Source organism: Anoplophora glabripennis, unplaced genomic scaffold (genome assembly GCF_000390285.2).
Source record: "Anoplophora glabripennis isolate ALB-LARVAE unplaced genomic scaffold, Agla_2.0 scaffold213, whole genome shotgun sequence".
In the NCBI taxonomy this organism is placed as follows: domain Eukaryota; kingdom Metazoa; phylum Arthropoda; class Insecta; order Coleoptera; family Cerambycidae; genus Anoplophora; species Anoplophora glabripennis.
Window position 1 is genome coordinate 570,396 of NW_019416344.1, and position 24,815 is coordinate 595,210.

Below are 24,815 nucleotides of genomic sequence, written 5' to 3' on the forward strand. Positions count from 1 at the left end.
TTTTTTATTTAGTACGTTTCAATCAAAAAGGGAACTTTTGTAAATTTAATTAACTTTCCAATCAATCCAATGATATTAAAGTAAGCAATAATGCCACCTTAATTTAAACCATCATGTATCTGCCATTTTTATAGATAATTCAGGACTATGGGATAAAAGTAGATTTTATATTTAAATACTAACAAAGCTTTAAAGTACATATTTCTTTTAACTTTGCGAATAAATGGAATAACAATATTTCCTTCATGAACCACCCATATATACAGGGTGTTTCTAGATTAAGTCGACAGACTTTGAAGACATGTTCCTCAGGTCAAAAATAAGTAAAAAACTGTATACAGGGTGTTTGGTAAGTCGATGCATTCCTTGCAGGAGATTATAGTACAAGTGATTTGTGATATATCTGATCTACAGATAGTTTTTATAAAAAAAAATGCAAATTTATAAATATTGCAGAGACCGCTCAGAATATTTTAATGAAATTTTACAAACTTTGACAATTAACAACAATACATGTTTTACGATAACTGATCTTTCTTAAAATAAAAATTATTTTTCAATTATTTGTTCAATTTGGAAGAGAAAAGGTATCTTGACTATTTTTCTTATGACGCACCGTTTTCAAGTAAAAAAATTAAAATAGCAGAATTATGCACTCGACTTTTTTTTGTACCAATTTTATTACAAAAAATTATTATTTCTCGCAGTTAACATCAGTCTAAAAACATTTTATCAGTTTTTAGATTCACTATTCACTATATAAACAGAAATTAGCATGTTGGCTGTGCCTGTGCACTTGTTTTTGTTATTGTTTGACAAAATTAATAATAGCTGTCACTTTGAGTGTTTGAGTGTGAAGCAGTTAAGTGCATAATTTTTGCTATTTTTCAAATTATTGAAACTGAATTACGCCATGCAATAAATCGATTTTATTTTTTTTACATGAAAACGGTGTGTCATAAAAAAAAACAGTCAATATACTTTTCTCTTCCAAATTGAACAAGAAATTGAAAAATAATTCTTATTTTAAGAAAAATCAGTGGTGTATAATTTTTTTTCTTTAACAATATCTAGAGACATGCCTGTGCGCACGCCACTGGTGAAACTGAAAACAATATTTTTATTGTAAAACATGTATTGTTGTTAACTGTCAAAGCCTGTAAAACTTCATTGAAATATTCTGAGCGGTTTCCGCAATATTTACACATTTGCATTTTTTTATTAAAACTTTAACACCCTGTAGATCAGAAACTAAGCGTTATCGGAATATGGTATATTAAGGAAATATATCACAAATCGCTTGTATTATAACCTCCTGCAAGGAATGCATTGACTTACCAAACACCCTGTATAAATATAGGGCCATAAACGCTTCGAGATACAGATGTTAAGATTTCCAAAAAAAAATTATACTTTTTAATATCTTGACAGCGAATAGTGATAATTGAGTAAAACTTGGTGTGACATGATTAGATAGTTTCTCTCAATATGGGTATGCAGTTTAATTAATTTGACAAATAAAGTCTCTTGGGTTTTTGTCATATTATTTACTACCATTTTGCGGTAAATTCAGTTTGTTTAAGAAAACAGTGCAAGAACATATTTTCCAGCATGACTACCAGTGAAACTTGTGGTTAGGTGTGTTTTATGACACTGTAATTAATTGGTCCCTACTTCCTCCCTCATCTTTTAAGTGCAGAAATATTTATTGAATTTCTTGAAAATGATCTGCACAGCTTTTTAGAAAATGTCCCCCTAAACACACATATGAATAGCCTAGAGGTCTTAGGGCGTGATTAGATAGATATTCTTTATACCGGGAGTCATGGTCATGGTGAGCCTGCAGCATGGCCAGCACGTTCGCCAGATTTAACCCCTTCGGACTATTTCACATGGGGTGCAGTTAAACAAAAAGTGAAAAAAATAAAAATGGTTAATTAAGTCACTGAAACATTCGTATGCAATTACCTAATACGTATCTGGATTACTTATATTAACTACGCATGTGAATACGAAATTGTAGAGGCAAATTCTAACAAAAACTACAAATTCTTTGAGCTCATTTGTTGTCGTGTCTGTATTCATTCATTTAAATTTTGACTGATGTTGACTGGTGATTCGTATACTTTTGTGTGATTTTAACTTAAAACAATCCATGAGGGTTAAATACTGTCAACTCGCCTCCCACCTCACAGGTCCACCACAACCATCCAAATTCACAATTGAGGGTAATAAACTAAATTTATTAGTTTAACAGCAACATACTTAGAATATTTCCCATTAACAAGTGTGTGTAAGTTATGAGGTGAACTTAAATAAACTGAATTTGCCATGAAATAGTAGCAAATTCAAGAAAAACTCGACAGACAATTTTTGTCCGAGATAAGATGTATGCAGGGCCGTAATACTTTACTTGTGGAAATAATTGAATCGCCTACCCATTTCTCCTCCACTGGTAGCTAGTAATAATTATCACCGAGACATATTGAGACAATCTAAAATTTCTGAAAACGTTTCATTTTCTACAAGATGTATTTAAATGAAGGAGCATAAATGTTACCAAACATAAGATATACAGGACAAAAAGGTCCATCTAATTGTTGGCATTACCCAGTTTTAGTGTTGGGTCGTCCCCGGTAAGGAAGCAGTGCAGTCAAAGCCCTCAGATTTAAGCAAGTGCTCCTCAAAAATAGGCAATTTGTTAATTAGATTATTATAACACAGTAGTAAAAGTAATAAATATAATAAGTACTAACAATAAATGTGGAATTGGTCAGATCTAAGGGCGCCGAAGGCAATGCCCCCTGGATACTGAGGGTCTACAATATAGCCTTCAATACAGCCTATAGCAGTCAGCCTTTACTTCAACTTAACCGGTAGCCAAATATGATAGTAGGGCCATATATATTTAGTCCAAAGTTGCATCGTTTGAAAGTTACAGAACGTTTAAGTTTATAAAAACCATCATAAATACCTGAAATATTTTGAACAATGTTTGACGAAGATTGATGTAAAATTATATCAGGCAAAGATACGGGAAAGCACCCATAACGAGAATCTTAGAATTTCAACCCTACTGAGTATTTTAAAAATTCTTAAATACTTATTTTTTTATTAATTTCGACCAGTATTTCAAAAACAAGGTGTTTTCAGACACTCTGTCATTGAATTTATTTTTGCTACACAGTTCGGTTATTAAGTTTTAAGACTGGTTTTACTGTGGCGAAGTGTGTGAAGGTATCTATGTGCGGATATCGGAACTTCGGCCTTCCAAGAGATAAAATTTCATCAATGTACGAGTATCTACTAAAAAGTTACAATGTTTTGCATGTAGTGAGTTTTTGGTAGATGTCATGGAAACACACAGTCAACAGCATACAGCAATTAAGTTCTATTTTAAAGCAGTCGGCATATGGTTAGGAGCAGAGCTGGGAGTATTTTGACAAAAAAAAAAAACAAATAATATTTTAAATATATAAAATAGTATTTTGTATTTTGTAATTAAAATACTTTTGTTATAACCCCAAAAATATTTTGTATTTCAAATACTTTAATAAAGTATTTTGTATTTTAAAAAAGTATTTAATATCTTCTAAAAGTAATTTAAATAGTCTTGACTATTTAAATTAATCGAAGTATTTAAAATACCCAAAATACCTACAAAAAACAAATATTAAGTAATTTATATTTAAAATACTTTGCCAAAGAAGTATTTTGTTTTTAAGTATTTTAAATTTTGTAATTTGTATTTTAAATATATTTTGAAAGTATTTTGCCCAGCTCTCGTGACGAGTGTGTATCATGTCCAACTGTTTTCCTATGGTTCGGGAGATTTCGTGATGGCCGAGACAGCGTCCACGACGATGAGAGAAACGGTGCGTCCCCGCACAAACCAAATGAATGAAAATATCAAAGCTGTGCACTCTGTGCAGAAGTCTGATCATCAATCAATCGTACACGGTATGTTTTCGTTCGTTTGGCTTGAGCGGGGACACTCATCTCTCCCCTCTTGCATGCTATCTGGCCATCACAAAATCTCCCGAACCATAGGACATAATACACACTCATCACTATAAGTCGTTTGCAACAGTTGACATTTCCGTGACTGTTTTACCGGCTAAAGAAGACAATTATCAAAAACCTGCTTCAAGCAAAACGTTATAACTTTGTGTACATTGATAAAATTTTGTTCGATCGCTCAGAAGGCTTCCCACTACGCAGTTCCCTTGACCGGACGCAGATAGCGCTACACTTCACCATAATAAAATCAGTCTTAAAAGGTAATAGGCCGACTGTGTATTTTTGACCTCCCGAATTAAAATTTTAAATTAAACCAATTAATCAAAGTTACAAAGATCTAAAAGTGAAATATGTTATAGAGCAGTGGTCGGCAACTGGCGGACCACAGTCCAGGTCCAGACCGTGGAAGGTAAAATACTGGGCAGCCAAAAATTTCTTTAAAGTATAAATTACTCAAATAAATTATTTAAAAAATATTTTTTTACGTTTGAGTGCCATCCTCATCATTTTTTCTAGTATTTTACAATTATTGTGTGACTAATTTGAGCAGATTAACTTTGACTGCAAATTAAAATAAAAAAATTACTAAGAAATATGAATTTTTTTTCTGGACCTCGTTAAAAATTTTCAAAAGTATTCGGACCCCACCTATTACTTGCCGACCCCTGTTATAGAGAGCGAATATTTTTTTTAATGACTAACAAAATGACGATTAAAAAAAGAATTATCACCCTGGGGTTAATTAATCATTATTTTAAGTATAAATAAATACATATGAGGCATTCCACGCCAAATCGATCACTTTTATTAACCCTGACCCCTTTCAATTTGGCTGTAACGTTTTTATTGTTTTCTACCCCATTGAAAATCTCTCAGAATTTTTTCAAATTTTTCAGCTCTCAAAAAAGTTGTGAATTTTTTTTAAACCATAATTTTTTCAAAAATTGAGTTATCGGAACGTTTTTTTATTAAATTTGTTTTTAAATGTACTTTTTGAACAAAAATAGATCTAAATTATCTGGACCTATCTTCACCGTTTTTTTTTTCTTATAAAAACATTTTTATAAAAGCAAATTTTTTCAGGTTTTTTTATTGACTGAAATTTTTTTTTAATTTAGCTTATTCACACCATTTTGAAAATTTTTTAAAATGTATATGGAATCCCAAAATTGAAAAAATTTATTCTATGCAGCGATTGATGACAATTTCAAAAAGTCAAAAGACGATGGTTTCAAAATGATTTATTTGAGTTCAAATGTGTTGCTTTTTTTCATTTTCTTTGTTTTTGGATGTAGTTTCGAAAAAAAAATACAGAAAAATCATTCAAAACGATCTTTTTTCTTAACTTTTTCAAAAAAAAATTATTTCTTTCATATATTTTTTTTCAATTTTGGGATTCTATATACATTTTCAAACATTTTCAAAATGGCGTGAAATAAGCTAAATTTGAAAAAAAAAATATTCCATCAATAAAAAAATAGAAAACGAAAAAACCACTGAAAAAATTTGAGGATCTATAAAAAATGTCAGTTTTTTATAAGAAAAAAAAAACATTTCAAAAATGGTAATCGAGAAATTTTCGTTTTTTTTTCGAAAATTTAAAAAAAAAAACAATGAAGATAGGTCCAGATAATTTTGATCAATTTTTTTTCTCAAAGTACATTTACAAACAAAAATTTTGGAAAAAAAACGTCCCGATAACTCAATTTTTGAAAAAGATGGTTAATTTTTTTAAAAAGCTATTTTTTCAAAAATTCGTAACTTTTATTGAATTGGGTGAAAAAATTTGAAAAAACTCTCAGGGTTTCAATGGTAGAAAACAATAAAAAAGTTGCAGCCAAATCAAAAGGGGTCAGGGTTAAAAGTGGTAGATTTGGCTTGGAATGCCCCATATATAAGTATCTTTTTGACAATAGAAAAATGATTTTCCCAAATTCTGATATATATTCAAGATCTATTTTATTCCTTTTATGATGCTGAAGAATTATAATCTAGTGTTGTAAGTTGAGGAGATATGTGCAACAATGATAATTAAAATATTTCTTACTCCACGTTATTTACTCTAAAAATAGGATGCTGCTATTAAAAGTATTAAATGTTGCCAAAAGTTCAACCTTGATTTAACTAATGCCTAATTTACATGAATTTCCACATATTCCTTTGTGAGAATTATTAAAATAAAAATCGAAATATTTTGGAAAAATAAACATTTTAATGCAATAATTCGAAAGTCATAATAATCAATTTATAATAAATATTAGTAATAAGATCAACTATAAATAAATATGCAGAAATTAGGAACTACGTGCAAGAGCAAAAGCAAAAAAAAAGCAGAAGCAAAAAATTATTTTCGAAAGTGGTGCTTGCCAAACCTGTTTGCTAGCATTCTATCTGTAAGTACCTCGTCATTGGGATTAGCTGCAGTTATATTCATATTAGCCACGCGCTGTTGGAGAGGTCTTTCATTCTCGTCCTTAGTTGGCTTTGACACTACCGATTCCAATTCATGTTCGAGTTCATCAATGCGCTTCTTCAGCTGATTGTTCTCCTCCGTTGCCTTATTTCTGGACTCAATCATATTTTTTATTATTTCGCAGGCCTTCATTTGCTGACTTTTGAGTTTCACGATCTGTCGCTTTAGGCTGTCATTTTCATTGATAAGAATCTGGAACTGACTACGAATTTTAGTGATGCCGGCCTGCTCACCGGCACCTTGCAACAACTCCTCGAAATTTGGGATGTTGAACACTTCTGGCGATAATGGAGATGTTGGAGAGGTCGCTGTTTTTGAGGAATGATTTATCTGTACATGAAGTGTGTTCGTTTTCGCAGTTCCTGCAGGTGTTGTTGAGTTCGAAACTGAAAAGGAATTATCATCAGTATTTGAGCTGTTTGATTTTTGCACCGGACTCTTAGACACCGCAAGATTTTGGTTCTTCTTTATTTCAATCAAGGCAGCCTCTAACTTTCCCTGGAGGTCGCGAATTTTCAACTTCTGTTTCTCGTTCTCCTCCTCCAGCTCTGACATTTTCATGTCGTTCATCATTTTCACTCTCTCTGCCCTCTTGTGCTCTCTTTCCAAGTCCGACTTGGCCGTAGCGAACTTTTTCTTTAAGTCAGTCAGCTGGCCCATTACCTCCTCGAATTTCTTATTTTCCACTTGGATTTTCTTTTGCATTAACATATTTTCTTTGTGAGAGGAATTTAACTTGTGTTCTAGGTCTTTAATTTGATCTGTAAAACCTAGAATTTTCTCATTAGCTGCCTCGATTTCTTCTCCTAGACTTTTTATGGTTTCATCCTTTAACTGAAATTCCTTTTGCATTGTCTCATACCGGCATTTTAAGGTTTCTGCCTGTCCTAATATAATTTGAAGGGAAGCGTTGTTTTCTTTTTCTAATTGAAGCTGAAATAAAAAAATATGTAAACACACAGTCACTTAGTCAATGATTAATAAATCTGATTTGTGAAATGAGAACCCTCCACCTTAAGAAAAAAAAAAAAGACAAAAAATAATAGCAAGAAAAGTGTACACAGTTTTGTGTGACAAATACAGAACAGTACTAAGGTGATTTTGTGTTTTGGGCATATACCTCAGTCTCCAATATTCTAATCTTTTCTTGAAGTTCACTAATAAAAGTTCCACTGTTCGTTGCTCTACTACTATAAAATCCTGTAGTGTCTGACTTGATCGACAATCCATCAGAATCTAACCTTGTCTCCTTAAAAATATGGAAGTAATTTACGATTTGTTCCATAAAGACATGTATTGTTTTATAAAGAAAACTGTCATTTAAAAATTCACAAATAAAAATAATTATTATTATCTGCATCAAAATATTAACGATTAAAAAATATTTCTTAAAATAACAGTTTTGAGAGGTTCTGTAATATGTATGTTTATATAAAATTTAAAGTATTTTTACCTGTAGCTGATTCCTGAGATCCTCAAGCTCCTGTTGATACTGCTGTAATTCGTCCTCTTTCAGTACTAAAAACTTTTTGTGTTCCTCATCTTCCAATTCCATTGCTTTCACCGCCTGACATAGAAGCTCATGTTTTTCTTGAACTTCCTTTTGTAAATTCGCAATTTCCACCTAAAAATCAGTGACTTTTAAAAAACCATTCATAAAAGGATTACAATTAAAATTTTACATCTTATACCTACTTAAGATACGAAAAATTGAATACTGATAAACCAGCAAGTAAATATAATAATAATCATAGCGGTACTGACATATTTGCAGAAGAGAAATTATCCTGCTTTACATCAACAAACACAAGCATTTGTGAGGTAACTGAAATCTGTGGCCCAAGAAGGAGATATCATCAAATGGGCGTAAGTGACAAAAAGAAAATTGACCAAAATCTTTTTGAATTAAGCCCTGGGGGTAATGAAGCTTACCTATTTGGTATTAAGACTTTTTTCTATATTGCTTTCCTGAGAAATTACTCAAATAGCACTTTTAGTACAAATAATAATAACAAAATGATCTAAAATATAATAATAGATCTATTCATCCACAATAACAATGGATGAATGGGAAATACAAATCACATCGGCAATATTCAAAATTATAACTTGGTTTTTCTACATAACAAACAAATAATATGGCTGGTTATTTTTATGAATATTCAGGCCATATTTGTAGTTCTACAAAATAATTAACTTTCATATTTTTAAAATAAAATTGTGCCAACAGATTAAAAATAGTTATTTCTCTAACAGAAATTATTTCTTCTAATTACACTTTTTTAAGAATAAACTATACTATAAAATATTATGTGGATTTATAAGCTTAAAAGTAAGTTATTACCTGCAGCTCTACATTTTTCTTAACGACGTTATCCTTATCTAATGTAAAATTGGTTCCCATTTTCTCCTCTAAGAAATATATCCTAAGTTTCAGATTAAAGTTCTCCTTCTTCAGATTTGTGAGTTGTTCCTCGAACTCTTTAACCGACCGCCCGCGCATAGGACCATTCGGCGATCGAAGTCCCATTGTATCTAAAAAAAAATATATTAGATTTATATAGTGGTAGATCTCTAACCACATGTTAACTAGAGGTAACAAAACGTATGTATGATCAACTTGAAAAGTGTAATCTTACGATGAGATGAATCTGTATCATAATCTTCTTCATTTGAACTGTTGGAGTTGCTGTAGCCAGACGCGACAGAACAGGCGCTTTCTTCGTTACTTAAATGATCCATCACGTTACTCTTAAGGACCGCTTTGAGATATTGATTCGCCATAGCACATATTAGGATGAGTTGTGCTTCTACTCACACACCTACTTATTGTTCTTTATCAGCAGTGCGTAATGATTAGCTACCGCAAAGATGACGTTAATGAATTTACCAGTTGGCGACCACTCTAGCGGGGCTGGCGCAGATTTTGAGCATTTGGTTAGTACGCTAAATAGCCACGGAAAATTTTATGGGATAATTTCAAAAATGCTGTAGCTGTCGATGTGACATTCGCTGCCTGCTTCCGCGACATCTCCCGCCTATGATCGCTAGTTCGCGGCTATTTATTTTCATCTCACGTAGGTAGTCCTCGTTTTCTGTAATTAGTCTTTGAGTATGAACATACATACGTTAAGTACTCCTCGTGATCTAACTTGTATCACTCTTCTCTATCAGTATGAGTTGTATGTGCTTCAAGTGTTAACCGAAATTTCAAAATATCCAGGTTAAAGTTAATTTTAATAACTAGACACTGATTTAATACTTCGCGATTTGGTAAAAAGTGGAAGTAAATGATGATGTCATCGTTTATAGACTACATAACATTTTAAAATAAATTGAAGATAGAACATACGTACATCTCATTATACGAAATCCGAGCGAAAAATAATATAAGCAAATTCTTCGATTACATTTTAACTTAAAATATAATGTTATTTTAAGTTTAAGTAATATAAAATATAGTGAATATTTTTGTTATAAAGTTTTATAAAATAAATCAAAATACAATTATTTGTATCTAAGAATGTAAGGTCAGTACAACCTTAAAATATAATGTAGACTTTTTTATATTTGTATATTTTTTAAGTAGGCAATATATTTTTTATGAACCAAAGTCTGTTGTTTTTTAATAAAGGTTTATTTCGCACAATTATACTACTTAGATATAAATTTTTAGACATTTTAGTTTTCAGTAGCGAATGTCTAGGTCTAGGTAATCAAATGTGAAAATTCATAGAATTTTATTATAAATAAGTCGACAAACTACTGACCCAGCACAACAGATAAAGTCAAGATTGGAACTAATACATTTTTATGCAACATTCATTTGTTTGTTATATATCTTTTTTCCCAATATTTAGTCTTCACCATTTTTTTTATAGATAAAGATAAGTAAGATATCTACATATCGTGAATTTATTAAAAGTAGAAATAATGATTTTTTTTGAAAATATGAAATAAACCGAACCTCCTAAAGATATAACAAGAGCTTTGATATTTATATAAGTAAAAAAAAATAGTTGCAATTTGAAATTCTATCTTAGAATTAATAAGGACGCGATATGGTGGATAAGTTTTATTAATGGGCCATGTGTTTCTGTTTATATTTAGGTTACGTTGCACAATTTGACCGGTCTCGGCAGTTTATTATTACAATATATTTCCCGCTTTAAACTCGGATAATTTCGCTTTATAGTTGATCCGTTTCAAAAGACTTACCGTGTAGATAAATACGCTTAAGAAAAATCCAACATTTTCTATTTTCGATGCACGTGGAAGCTAGTTGAATGCGAAGAGCGCCCATTCGCCGTACGAAAATTAATCTTCTGCTCTGAATACAGAAGATGGAAAAAAGCCAAGAGATGCCATGCCAAAGGACGAATTTAATGTTTTATTACAATATAGAACGCGTCGTTTTTGACAGGATTGCGTGGGTTTTAACATTCAAGTGTGTTGATATATTAGAATTCTCGAAATACGATGACGGTGAAGTAATACAATATGTAAAATAATACTGTTTAAATATATTGTTTCCGTTAACATTAATAACTTTGTATACGACTACTCAATCATATCATTTATGGTTGCATAGATATTAAATGTTTACACCTTGTATAAAATAACTGCGCTGCACCAAATTTAAAATCTAGGTGTATCTTCAACAACTTGGGTAGATGATGGAAATACTTAAAACTGCATTCATTACCAGCCTTTAGCAATAATCTGAATATCCTTTTTTCGATTCATTTCCTCTACAACTTCCGCAATTGTGTCCGTGTGTCACGAAGTGACTTGGCAAAATCAAAATAAACCGGAATCAAAATAAACGTCCGTTTATTTCGAGAATGAGTTACTCTCACAAATTTAGGTCGGCACGAAACTCCTGAAAATGTGCATATATTACGTCCAACAAAGTCGACTTATTAACATCTCATTCATACTTAAAGTGGCTTCGACAGATACCTATTCCACTGTTGAATTTTATGTATTACTCCGCCGGCAGACTAACAATAAGGAAACTAGAAGCAAGCGCCAAAACATTCGTACTTGACTTACTCTTTGGTGAATATTAATAGAGCGCGATACAAAATCTGCGATTTCAAATATGTAATGTAGTACTAACCGCATACAACTCTGAAATGATATAACCACGTCGAAGGATCCCAGACAGACAGGAATAGCAATTAATTATTTATTCTAATAATCATTGTAGTTATTATAAGAAACAACCACGGAATAACTAATCATATAATAAATTTTACATTTTATCTTGTCTGTACTCTATCACACGTATACAGTAAATTGTCACGGGAATAAAAGTCAGTACAAACTATCAAAAATTTTTTTATTAAATATAGGGTATACAAAATAAACTTTTTTCATTTCTTTGTAGGTGAACGCAAATTTGTCAGTTAGTAGTAAAAATTAGAATATGAAAAGTTACAACCAATTGCAACCAATAAAAATAAAATTATATAAAAAAATTATTAAGAAAATGTAGAAATGAAAATTAATAATTACAGATATTACAGATTTAAGCGGTCGATAGCCGCACGGTTTAAGGCGTCAGTACTTGAATCGATGTGTGCTATCTGCCCGGGTTTCGAATCCCGCGGCCGGTAGACCGTAGATTAGCTATGCTTGTACGGAGGATTGGCACCCTCTGTGCAGGTATGGTAGGGTGGAAGAATGTTGGCTTGGGTCAATGTGAGAGATTGACACCGGTTGGCATTTGACCACCCCCCTAATTAATGAGGTTTTCCAGGTTTCCCTCATTCCTGCACTTAATGGTGGTTAGGGCTTACCAACATAAGTCGTTCCTGCGCGCAAATGCGGCCTGCTTAATAATAATATGCCGCCTCCTCTCCCGCACAAGTCTCCGACTTCTGGGCTAACTCTCGTAGTTAGAATGAGGAGTAGAGATACTATTATTACAAATAATGTAAGTACGAATATAACAAAAATAATAATGAATAAAGATAAATTTTAAAAAAATACAGGGTGTTTGGTAAGTCAATGCATTCCTTGCAGGTGGTTATAGTGCAAGTGATTTGTGATATATTTCCTTAATATACCATATTCCGACAACGCTTAGTTTCTAATCTACAGGATGATAAAGTTTTGATAAAAAAATGTAAATTTATAAATATTTCGGAAACCGCTCAGAATATTTTAATGAAATTTTACAAGCTTTGACAATTAACAACAATACATGTTTTACAACAAAAATATTGTTTTTAGTTTCACCAGTGGCGAGCGCACAGGTACGTCGTTGGATATTTTTAATGAAAAAAATGATATGCCACTGATTTTCCTTAAAATAAAAATTATTTTTGAATTTCTTGTTCAATTTGGAAGAAAAAATGTATCTCGACTGTTTTTTTTATGACACACTGTTTTCGAGTAAAAACTTTTACTTATGGTAATAAGTTTATGCACTTCTTCGTTGGACATTCTGTATTTTAATTAAAAAAAAATGTCACATTAAAAAATTGGAGCTGACAATGAATATTTGTGTTGTAAATACAACACGCCTTTTTTGGCAATCGTTAAGTCACCTTTCTTGATTTTTGGCAAATGCAAAAAGCAACTATTTTCGACCATAAAAATAAATTCATTTTAAATCTACTAAACGCTGTATGCTTTTAGCCTTTACTTCACAATAGGTTAATGAAATACAGCAAAATCGATAAAAATGTTTTTGAACACACAAGAGAATCGATTTTTCATTTTTCCAGCCATTATACTAATATTTTTCTTAAACGGAATTTCCTATCGATTTTGTCACTTTTGTACAAAACACTTTGTTTGAAATAAACATTATTAATAAAACAAACTAGTTAAGTAAAAATCCATTATTTATACTGCCTCATTTGATCTAACTACTGCTATTCAGAGTCCCTAGAAAAATTAAATTATACTTTACTTACTGCAACATAAAAATTTAGATATGTTGTTTTATATGATCAAATAAGTGAATGAAAACACAGATATAAAAACGGTAATAGAAAATTAGTAATACTAAAGAAAGCTGACGTCTTTGTTAAATTTATACGATTAGACAATTAACCTTCAATGTTAACGCGAAATATAAATGTCGACTAGAAATTAGGCACAGAACTAACAGTTTTCACCTTCATAGCGCTTCTATTTTTAAGCTCCAAACAACAATAATTTGTCCTAGATTATATTCAAGAACCTATCGTTTACAAAATGTTTGTAAAAGTGTATTTTTCTTGATTATTTAATAACATTAAAAATATATTTTCATCATAACATATGAAAAATTAAAGACGAAACTACAATAAAAATTAAACCAACTGGCACTGATTTCAGTACCTCAGTAGTTATTTATTCTCATAAATTCTCATCCACTATTCAAATATAAATAAAATTAAATAAGGACAAGTTATTTCTGTTTACATAAAAGGACAAGGGAGGGATTTCTAAATTTAGCTGCTATTGACGTTTAAACACAGTAAACCATTCCACAAAACTTAATGTAAATCACCATGAATAATGTCAAGATTAGAGTAGTTGCTCATTTGTTGATTGAAATGCAGGTACCAATATTATCGTATAGAAAGTTTAAAGTACCGTCATTATCAAATTAATGTATACATACTGAAAACTCATTAAGTACATTATTTTAAAAACAATTGCAAGTATGAAATATGAGGTCATGAACTTACGTCCTCGTTGCATTAAGATTAACATACAATTCACTTTCTGAGATGTTGATAAAACATTTATTATTAAATACTAACATTTAGACGTTTTATAAATGTGTTTATCTAATTATATGTAAACTAAAAAGCAGTTTCAGTTTTGGTTTGCTTAGAACTCAACCTAGGAATTTTACTGTGACTACGAAGTTTAAATCATACTTTAGCGCAACTATAAAACTTAAATCTTCTACTTCCTCTAACAAGGCATACATTTTTAAGTAAATACTTATTAATCATCCACGATATTTATTTAGAATAAAATCTGCCATAAAATTCTTCATTCCAAAGTACTTGACAAAATTTAAATATAAACGTTTATCTTTGGGTGCTTAGGATTTTACTTTAAAGGTAATGAACTATGTATTTATTTTTTCAATAAAATAAACCGATTATTAAATAATTCACCAAGGACTAAAATATATTATAAACTTCTACAGCAAATAACATTTAAGAGAAAAGCAACTCTTTTGGAAACATCACGTATAAAAAATACTATTTCTGATACCTAATTGGTCGTGCATACCCTACATTAGCGTCAGGTGATTTATTTTATTTCATCAGAGTTCAAAAGTCACTAGGATTGTAGATACAAGTGTAACTTAAAGATTACCAAATCTCAAAAGATTTATCTGAGCCCCCGGCGTGAAAGACAAATGACTGTGAAGCTCAATGAGCGTTGTACGTACAAAACCTGAACATGGCTGATATTTTAAAAATAAACTTTGACGCGGTTAAAAGAAGACGCGGCACCGACACAATGCGACTTAAAAAAGTGCAAGCCAAATTACGTATAACGAGGTGTGCCCGTCTCCAGCCTTATAATTAGGACAAAACGTCGCAGGGCATTATACTTTCGAGGAAAGGAAGTTATTAATGGATCTATTAGATCACTTTTCGGTTTGAAAAATTAGTTTTTGAAACGCGCGGCGGTGATTTGTGCACCCCGTCCTTAATCTTTAATCCCTAGACCTGAAACGTAAACACGAGGGAGTTTAAAACAACCAAAAATCAACACGGATTTATTTAAGTAACGTGAAACGTACTTGAAGCAATTAACCATAAATTGATAAATTGACGGTCGCCTCGAAGACTTATAAAAGCAATACTACAAGTGTAACAATAATAATTACATATATTTAGCTAAATTTCAGTTGTTAGTATTTCGGATGTCATAAACTCATATACATATTCTCTTGATAGTCTAGCTGCAACTAAGGCTTTAGACACACAAGATAAAATTCATAACTTGCGTGGAAATGTTTACAAATGCTGACTGAACTGGCTACCAATTAGACTGTGTTGGGTGCCAGGACATAAAGGCATTGATTGAAATGAGTAAGCAGATGAACTTGCTAGGAAGAGATCCGAAACCGAGTTCATTGGTCCTGCGCTCTTCCATGGCATCTTCCAACGTGATCAGGGGGTTCTCGGCAAATGGACTGAGTCAGGACACAGAAAATACTGGGCTTCATGGCCAGGGCCATGCGAAGGAACTTATGGAGTGTCCTTTGAAGGAATAAAATTCAACTCGGGAAAGTGACGCGACTTATAACGAAACAGTGTAAGTTTAAGCAACATCTATACAAGCTAAAGCTTGTAGATAGTCCTGTCTGCCGAGGATGCGACTCGGCGGATGAAACCTCTCTGCATATCCTGGGCGAGTGTCCAGGAAGCAGATAAGGTCCTGATAAGGTCGCGGTGCTATGGGACTCGATTAGAACCAACCACTAGAAGATTTCGGAAGACTCGGTTTTAATTTGAAAAATAAAAATTTGAATTAAAAAATTTCGTCGATGACGTCATACAAACAAAACAAAATACGAATTTTTTGCGTTATTTCTGGGACGCACTTTTTTTGAGGTACACTTTTTACATATAATTTTTATCATATCGTTGTTCGACTCTATAATTCCCGCCAAATTAGGTTTGGCAAAAGATACCAACAAACAATAAAATAATATGAGTAGCTCAAATATTAGGGCCAGGGAATAATCTAAGGAATTACCCAAAATCAATCACCCTATGCTAGCTCAAAGAAAGTGACCGAAAAATTCGATTTGTGCAAATAACAGACTCGCATTTTTTTATACAAACAAATAAGAACGGAGGTCTACTTCTAATACTCAAATTTTGCAACTGCCCTTTTTAACTTTTAGAACAAACTTTTTTTTAAGAACTGCCTTTTCGGTTAGAACTAACCCTTAGATTATGCACTGATTACGGCTTCGTAGAATACGGTCGATAAGGTCAAGAACAAACAATTAATGATGCTTTATGAAAAGCAATTTATGCTTTTTGAAATATAATGAAGTTTTTCTGAAATCAAATTTACAAATTGTGAATGAACTGACGAATATGAAATACAAATAATTCTGAAAATTACTCAAATGAAACTGAAATTAAATCTCAGTTTTCTGAAGTTAATTTTGCTTTTTCTCAAAGGCATCTGGAAAAGAAATATTGTAGAAATGCTTATGATTTTGGAGAGTTGATAAAATGTCATATTTTTTGTATAATGTTTTTAATGTAAATGTAATTTTGAAGATTTTATTAAAACTATATTTCCGTAGAACACAGGCAATAAAAAATATGGTTTATGTTCACTTGTCATTAGAATCGCCCTTGGTTACTTCTTTCTTATGGCCGATAAATAAACTGTTTAATACGTTGTCAGCGGCAGAGGCCGAAAAGTTACTGTTGGTGACATTTTCTTGATAACTCGGAAATAACTACACAGGAATACTTTAAATGATGAGTACAATAACAGGCTAATTTGCTGACAAAGTATTTTATCAGGAAAAAAAGTTATTAACAATTTAATCGTGATAATTTTTTTTAGTGGTTTTCTTTAAATAACTCAGCGGGGTCACTTTGTACGAAAAAATGCTTAGGACATGATTTTGTTCGTAATAAAAATAACTACAAAATGGCGGTGGTCCGATTACGAAATTTGCAATAACAAAGCCGTGAGATTGAAAAAACGGTATAAAACGGCAATTTTTTTAAGTTGCTGTAAAAATGTCAATTATAAACAAAAAGTGATAAAACTTTCGAAAACTATAGTTCAATATATATACAATAATGACGCTAAAGCCGAAAATCAGGAGAGCAAAACTTTTTGTTCTATAAGGTTTTATACATCCATCGGCATCTGAAACTCGAAACTTTGCCAAATTTGTTCGAAGCTTTGCTGACACTTGAAATTTGGTATACACGTAGTGTAAATATGCAGAAACCAAAAGCAATTTGCAAAATTTAAGTATCTTCATTTTTGCAGTTTTGGTAAGGTTTTATACATAACCCTAGTTTTATACGACACAGTTTTTTTAATTTTTAGAAAAATATATATGAATCATCACGGTAGATTAACCAGCACAATTACCTACAATTAAAAAATTAATAATTTTCATCCTAAGCTACTTAACATTTTGCGCCTGTTAGCCGTAGTCGTACATTATTCAACATATCAACATAAAACAAAATGGTACGTGTGGGGTAACCCTTAAACTTTTCATTTTCGAGCGCGAGCTCCGCTCTTCGGCGCTTGTATACTATTGCAACAGTAAATTTAAACAATTGTTTACCTAAAGTTAAAGGTTTACCCCACACGTACGTTTTTGTTTTATGTTGATATGTTGAATAATGTACGACTACGGCTAACAGGCGCAAAATGTTAAGTAGCTTAGGATCTAAACTATGAAAATATATATATTTTTAAATTGTAAGTAATTATGTTGGTTAAATCTACCGTAATGGAATATTTTATAAATATACATAAATATACGTCCAAAAATTAAAAAAACTGTGACGTATAAAACTAGGGTGACGTACAAAACCTTACCAAAACTGCAAAAATTAAGATACTTGAATTTTGCAAATTGCTTTTGGTTTCTGCATATTTACACTATGTGTGTACCAAATTTCAAGTGTCAGCAAAGCTTCGAACAAATTTGGCAAAGTTTCGAGTTTGAGATGCCTTATAGAATAAAAAGTTTTGCTCTCCTGATTTTCGGCTTTAGCGTCATTATTGTATATATATTGAACTATAGTTTTCGAAAGTTTTATCACTTTTTGTTTATAATTGACATTTTCACATCAACTTTAAAAAATTGACGTTTTATACCGTTTTTCCAATCTCACGGCTTTGTTATTGCAAATTTCGTAATCAGACCACCGCCATTTTGTAGCTATTTTTATTACGAACAAAATCATGCCCTAAGCTTTTTTTCGTACAGAGTCATCCCGCTGAGTTATTTAAAGAAAACTACCAAAAAAAAATTTTCACTATTAAATTGTTAATAACTTGCTGATAAAATACTATGTCAGCAAATTAGCCTGTTATTGTACTCGTCATTTAAAGTATACCTGTGTAGTTATTTCCGGGTTATCAAAGTTTGACACAGGCCGAACCTCTACCAACTGGACTAAGAATAAAATTCTTAATAAAATATTAATCAGAAGAAAATAAAAAATAATTGATTACATTTGCAATATGTTTTGAGAAACATAGACACCATGTACTGCAAATATTAGTATGGCCTAGTATAAACAAATAAGACGAAAATGGTTGTAAGCATTAAAGTTTTTTTTTATATAAATTCAAGAGAATATATTTTTAGGTACGAACTATTTATTACTAAATTCTGATAAAATATAATAATTTTCAATAAGTTTTTTTACAATTAAGTGATTTGAAATTAAATTTATTGGAAGTAGCTACTACATGAATAGTCAACAAAACGGTGCAACAACCTTCTTGTAATAAAGCTGACACATTCATGTAGTATTATGTATTGCAGTATTATTTGTTACCATGTCATCCTATTAAAAAAAAAGTAAAAAAAGCATTGTTATAATTTTTGAATATAAATGTTAAAATGTTCATATTTTGATCATATTAAAAAATAAATATATTTCCTCATTATAAAAAAAAAACAATATTCTTTTTACCTGAGGTTACTATTACTCTCATTTATTTAACAAATCAGCGTTGAGAATAACAGATTAATTGACTCCCTGAAGAGAAATCAAACATTAAATTATTAATTTCAACTTGAAAAAATAAAAATAAATAAATATAGTTTTAAATTGTGCATGGCAGACATCAAATACTATAAAAGTTTATGCGTCTCAAATATAAATCCAGTAATAACGTCATCCGCATCTTTTAGCAGTGTATCGTTACTTATTTTTCAATTTTTATAGATTGGAATCATTTCAAAAAGTTAATATATAATGTGCTGGAAGTCTATATAAAAACCAGATGTTTTTAATGCACTTACTTGAAAAGGTCACATCCTGGTCCAGAGTGACTTCTTGAAGTTGGCTGGGGCTTGTACTGAAAAAAAAGGAGAAAATATATTTGTCAATTCAATTCAGGATTAGGTTGCATTTTACTATTTCAAAAAAATATGTATGGTCAAAAGATAATTGAAAAAATAAATTAGGTCATCATGAAAAACTGTCTTAAGATTAAAGTCCTATAGAGTAGTCCTAAATCTATCCTACTACGTACTTTTCAAGTGTGCAGTTTAAAAAAGTTTTTAATCCACATAAAAACAGGAAAATAAAATAAAAAATATACAGTGTGACCCATTTGTTTTTAAGCCAACCTTTCAAAATCTTTTTTTGTGTGATTTTAACCGGATTTTTTAAGATGTAGAACTTGATGAAGGAAAATGAGCGTCATCCCACAAAATTCAAGGCGTACTACGTCCGCTTTTAGGAGTAAAATTCTATTATTTCATATTTGGGATTTTTTGAGAAAAAAGTTATTTACGCCACTGGATTCACGACCCCCCAAAATGGGCCAATACTAAATTTTATCAAAAATTTTTAAATAATAACGATTTATAGCTAAATCAAAAATTCACCAAGTACTGGTACCTACTGGCAGAGAGCGACCTACTAATCCGTATGTACCATAAAAGCATAATGTAGAGTGTATATAGTGGAAACAACAATTAGAGCCCGTCCATCGCATTATACCCGCAATAAGCTCTTTACTAGATATCGACTGCACAAATTGTGGGTCATGTAAAAATTCGAGTGTGTAATTTCAGCAAAAATTTCAGCGTTGCAGTAATAAATCATTTTTACGTCTAGAGTGCCGTGATCCCAGCAGACACAAACAACCGGCCAGATGAGAAGACGAGCTGGAAGAAAAAAAGAAATCAAAGCTAATAAGAACAAGTGGATGCACACGTTGGTCTAAATTTAAGTCGACGCCAAAACCCGGCTCTTCCTGCTTCACGTCGCCGCGGAGGCAAAAGAAATGGGCTCTCAAAACAACTACTAATTTTATAGGTTTATACGCATTCCGCAGAAGTTTATTGTAATGCCTTCACAGGCTGAGCTATGCGAAAATTAGCGACTAGCGCCCCATAACATATTTAAATGTCACTGTGACTACCTACTGGTTTACGTTTATGTAATACAGCGACGACTGATCCACAATAAAACATTTCTTTCGGTGCTTACGCGACTGGAGTTGTTTCTAACAAAGGCCCCTAATGAAAATAAATTCCAGCGTAATCAGAGTGAGTTTGTTTACCAAATGTTTCCTTCAAACAATAGCAAAACGTATGGTCGCGCCACATGGCGCAAGCATTTGATATCCATCAGTCAAATTAACTGATGAAGTTTATGTAAAACATTATTTTTCAAAGATAAAATATATTCCTAAATACAGGATGTTTCCGAAATAAGTGCATTCCTTTAAGGATGTGAAAATAAACAATTTTCTTTAAGCAACAAGTGATCTATTGTGACGTGTTCTAGAAGGTTGATTAAGAAGTATTACACAAAACAAATGCCGACCCTTCATCGCCCTTAATCAACTCATCGACTGTTTACATTACAGGTCAAGTTCAGTGTGGTTATTTGCACGGCGAGGCACGTGGTACGTCTGAAGGTAGTAGACAAAAAAGACAGCAACGTGTTTTAGATAAGGAAGACACTTTACACCTTGTTGAGAAAAACCCAAGCCGCAATATCAGCATGTTGCAGATGTTTCAAATACTGTTGTGTGGCGTGTTTTGCGGGTGCAGTTACTGCATCCCATTCAAGTACTATGTGTGCAGCTCTGATGACAAATGATTCACAAAAGCGTATAGTTGTGTCGTTGTATTTGGCACTTTTGGCAGCAACCAAATTATACAAACACTGTATCCTCCACAGACGAATGCTGATTTAAGTAACGTTCAGATAAGCGTTAAGCACTGCAATTGTACTGTTGCATTGTACTCGTAGGGTATAAATATTATCTACTGTATTGTATGTTATGTGGTGTTCTGTCAAAATGCTGTTGTCTAATAATTGGTCCTTGTACTACTGGTGGTAACGGATTGGTAAAAGCTAAACGCTTCTAGCTTCTGCCGTACCAATTGCAGTACAACGGCGTTACTGTGAAGTTTATCTGAACGTCACTATTGCAATGCATATTAAGAGCTTTTCTGCAGTACCAATGCAACCGCACTAATCCTATGTGAATGAAGCTTTACAAGAGACAAAATACTGATTTTCATAACACTCACTGTTGATGAGAAGCTAATCTTCACGTTGTGCAGAATTCTAGTTTCCAGCAGCAATGGATCTGTAGTGTGAGGTTCTTGGTGACAACTTATTTGGATCAATTAATTGTTATTTCCATGTTTAAATGGTGCCGCGTATTTAGAATATTTAATAAATACCCTTCCTGATTTATCAGATGACGTTCTGTTTACATACCCGTTTTCAACATATGTGATAGATAGGACGCAATGGACCTGGAAGTACAAAATTGGTACCGCGTTTTCCGACATAAATTCTCTAGATTTAGAGCTTTTCATTTTGGGATGTAAGAAATAGAATATGTACCTAAGGCCTATTATCGATACCTCTGATCTTCAACACCGTATTTTTGCTATGGACAATGAACTAAAAAGATGCCTGAAAACGCATGCGAGATAATTTTCACCATCGCACAAAACCATGTTTAGAAGCTTATGGAAATAATTACGAGCAATTTTTGTAAAATTACGTAATTTCAATGTATGGCAAATTTATTTCTATTATTGTTAAATTAATTTCAGTCCCAGCGGTGTATCAATCAAACATTTTACCTAGCAAAGTGTCGAAAGGCGATATGTGCACTCTACACAAAATTATCTTCGATTTGACAATTTTTTTATCTTGAAAATATGACATTTTAGATCACACAATATTTAATGAATTGTTAATTTCTACGTCCCCTATTACCCCTTCGAAATAAAGCTTCTATTTCAAAAATGCTCTGTATACGCGATCCAATTATCTTTCCTATAGTTTGGTCCTTAACATTTAAATAGAAACAAGAATGTATCCTTTAAACATACACTTGCTGGTAATGTGTCATGAATTATAAATACTAGTTAATGAAGCTTTGTAATGAATTTAATTACAATATATTAAATTTTTTGGCCCCAATACTACCAACACCACATGTTCCGCAATTCATTTACAGTGACAACTAAAGGCAGTGATTATTATTACTACCAATAATACACCATATGATCTTAAATGATATACAGGGTGGTCCGAATTTTATGCAGGAAACTTCGAGGGCATATAGATCTCTTTAAAATAATAGGTGTTTGCCCTATAACCATAGGTCTGGAACGGCCTCGTTTTAGAGATACAGAGTGTTGAAGTTGTTAAAAAAATTTGATTTTTTGTTTATATCTCCGGAATCTATTAACCGATCTTAATAAAATTTGGTATAGATAATGTATGACAGTAAGCCTTACATTTCCTAAAATATGAGCTCTAAAGGTTCAACCAGTGGTGTACAACTGGACAGGGGCCGCCCTCTTTTTATAAAAAAAACTACGCCACTGTATTTTTTGCAAGTTATTGTAACGGATTTATATTCTAATGCACTAAATACGTAAAAAAGGTAACTTGAAATTTTTCCCTAAGATTCACCGTTCTCAAGTTATTCATACAAATACAAACCCCTTGTGGCAGACACTTCAAACCATAATATTACAAGAATATTTATGTTTATACTTAAAAGGAAGTGCAATTTGTAAGCAGATCAACAAAATTATTTCCACATCACCTGTGAGGTAGTGTTCCTAGTGTATTTTAGTTTCTCCTGGAGGCTTAATCCACTATCTTTACAAATAAGGACAATTTAAATGAAAATAATAATAAAAATACATTTACCAAGCAACGACAATTAAACAAGAAATGAAATTAACGTTACGTATTTGCAGCAATTGTTCAAAATGCGAACCATCCACATCGATACATTTCTGACAATTTCTATTAATGATTAATGGAATTACCTAACTAATATCATGTGGTGGTTTTCTTTTAATTCATTACACCCCTCTTCTATTCGCTGCAGTAGTTGTGGTGGAGTAGAGTAAACTTTACTTTTCAGATAGGTAACCCCAAACGTAGAAGTCCAGGGGGTTTAGATCTGGCGATTTGGCTGGCCAAGAGACTGGATTCTCTGCACCATTATGGTTGACATTGGCATTTGGTCTTCAACCTATCCATCGCCCCATATAATTTTTAAGCCATTATTGTATTATTCTCCTAAAATGCGCAGGAGCACCATCCATTTGTATCCAGCTATTTTGTGGTATATTTAATGGAACATCCTCTAATAATTCAAATAGATGGTTTTCTAGAAAGTTTAGAAATGCTGGGAATTTAGATGGGGTGACAAGAAATAAAGTCCGAATTATTCCGAGCCAGAAAATTCGTTGAAAAGATCTTATCCGAATTTCACGAGGATTTTCTTGTGACCAAATATTGTGAAAATTCACTACCCCTCGCCTTGTGAACGTAGCCTCATCGGTCCAAAGTATTTCTAGTAAGAATTCTGGATTATGTTGTGACTTTAAAACAACCACTAACAAAAATTCAGGTGTGTCTACATCTCCCGGAAGTAAATTTTGCACAGGTTGTAAATAGTACGGATTTCTACCATCCTTATGTAGAACTTTTCAAATTTTCGATTTACTCACCCCAATGTTCTTAAAATTTCATTTCTGTGTCTTTCATTGAGCCGTCGTGATTTTCCAAATATCGTTTTAATCCAAAAGATGAAAGCGACGAGTGTAAAGAATTTTGTTGATGTGCTTACAAATTGCACTTACTTTTAAGCATAAACATAAATATTCTTGTAATATTATGGTTAGAAGTATCCGCCACAAGGAGATTGTATTCGTATGAATAACTTGAGAACGGTGAACTTTAGGGAAAAAATTCACGTTACCTTTTTTACGTATTTTGTACATTAGAATATAAATCCGTTACAATAGATTGTAAAAAATACAGTGGCGTAGGTTTTTTTTATAAAAAAAGGGTGACCCTGTCCAGTTGTACACCACTGGTAGATCCTTTAGAGCTCATATTTTAGAGAATGCAAGGCCTACTGTCATCCATTATCTGTACCAAATTTTGTTCAGATCGGTTAATAGATTCCGGAGATATAAACAAAAAATTAATTTTTTTTAACAACTTCAACACCCTGTATCTCTAAAACGAGGCCGTTCCAGACCTATGTTTATAAGGCAAACACCTATTATTTTAAAGAGATCTATCAGCCCTGGAAGTTTCCT

At 32.1% G+C, this 24,815-nt stretch overlaps 1 protein-coding gene across 4 annotated transcripts in view; it reads right to left on the reverse strand.

Annotated features, from left to right (window-relative positions):
• The window catches only part of LOC108907876 (centrosomin), an 82,884-nt gene that overhangs the window by 10,486 nt on the left and 47,583 nt on the right, over nt 1-24,815 (reverse strand). For 2 of the 4 annotated variants that reach the window (XM_018711702.1, XM_018711701.1), the window contains exons 2-6: nt 19,503-19,558; nt 8,838-9,028; nt 7,947-8,117; nt 7,614-7,742; nt 6,422-7,426 (exon numbers count right to left, since the gene is read on the reverse strand). In XM_018711702.1, the coding sequence (XP_018567218.1) occupies nt 6,422-7,426; nt 7,614-7,742; nt 7,947-8,117; nt 8,838-9,028; nt 19,503-19,558 (1,552 nt within the window). Of the gene's footprint in view, nt 1-6,421; nt 7,427-7,613; nt 7,743-7,946; nt 8,118-8,837; nt 9,029-9,132; nt 9,184-19,502; nt 19,559-24,815 lie in introns of those variants that run through there. The other 2 variants (XM_018711703.2, XM_018711704.1) reach the window with 2 other exon arrangements.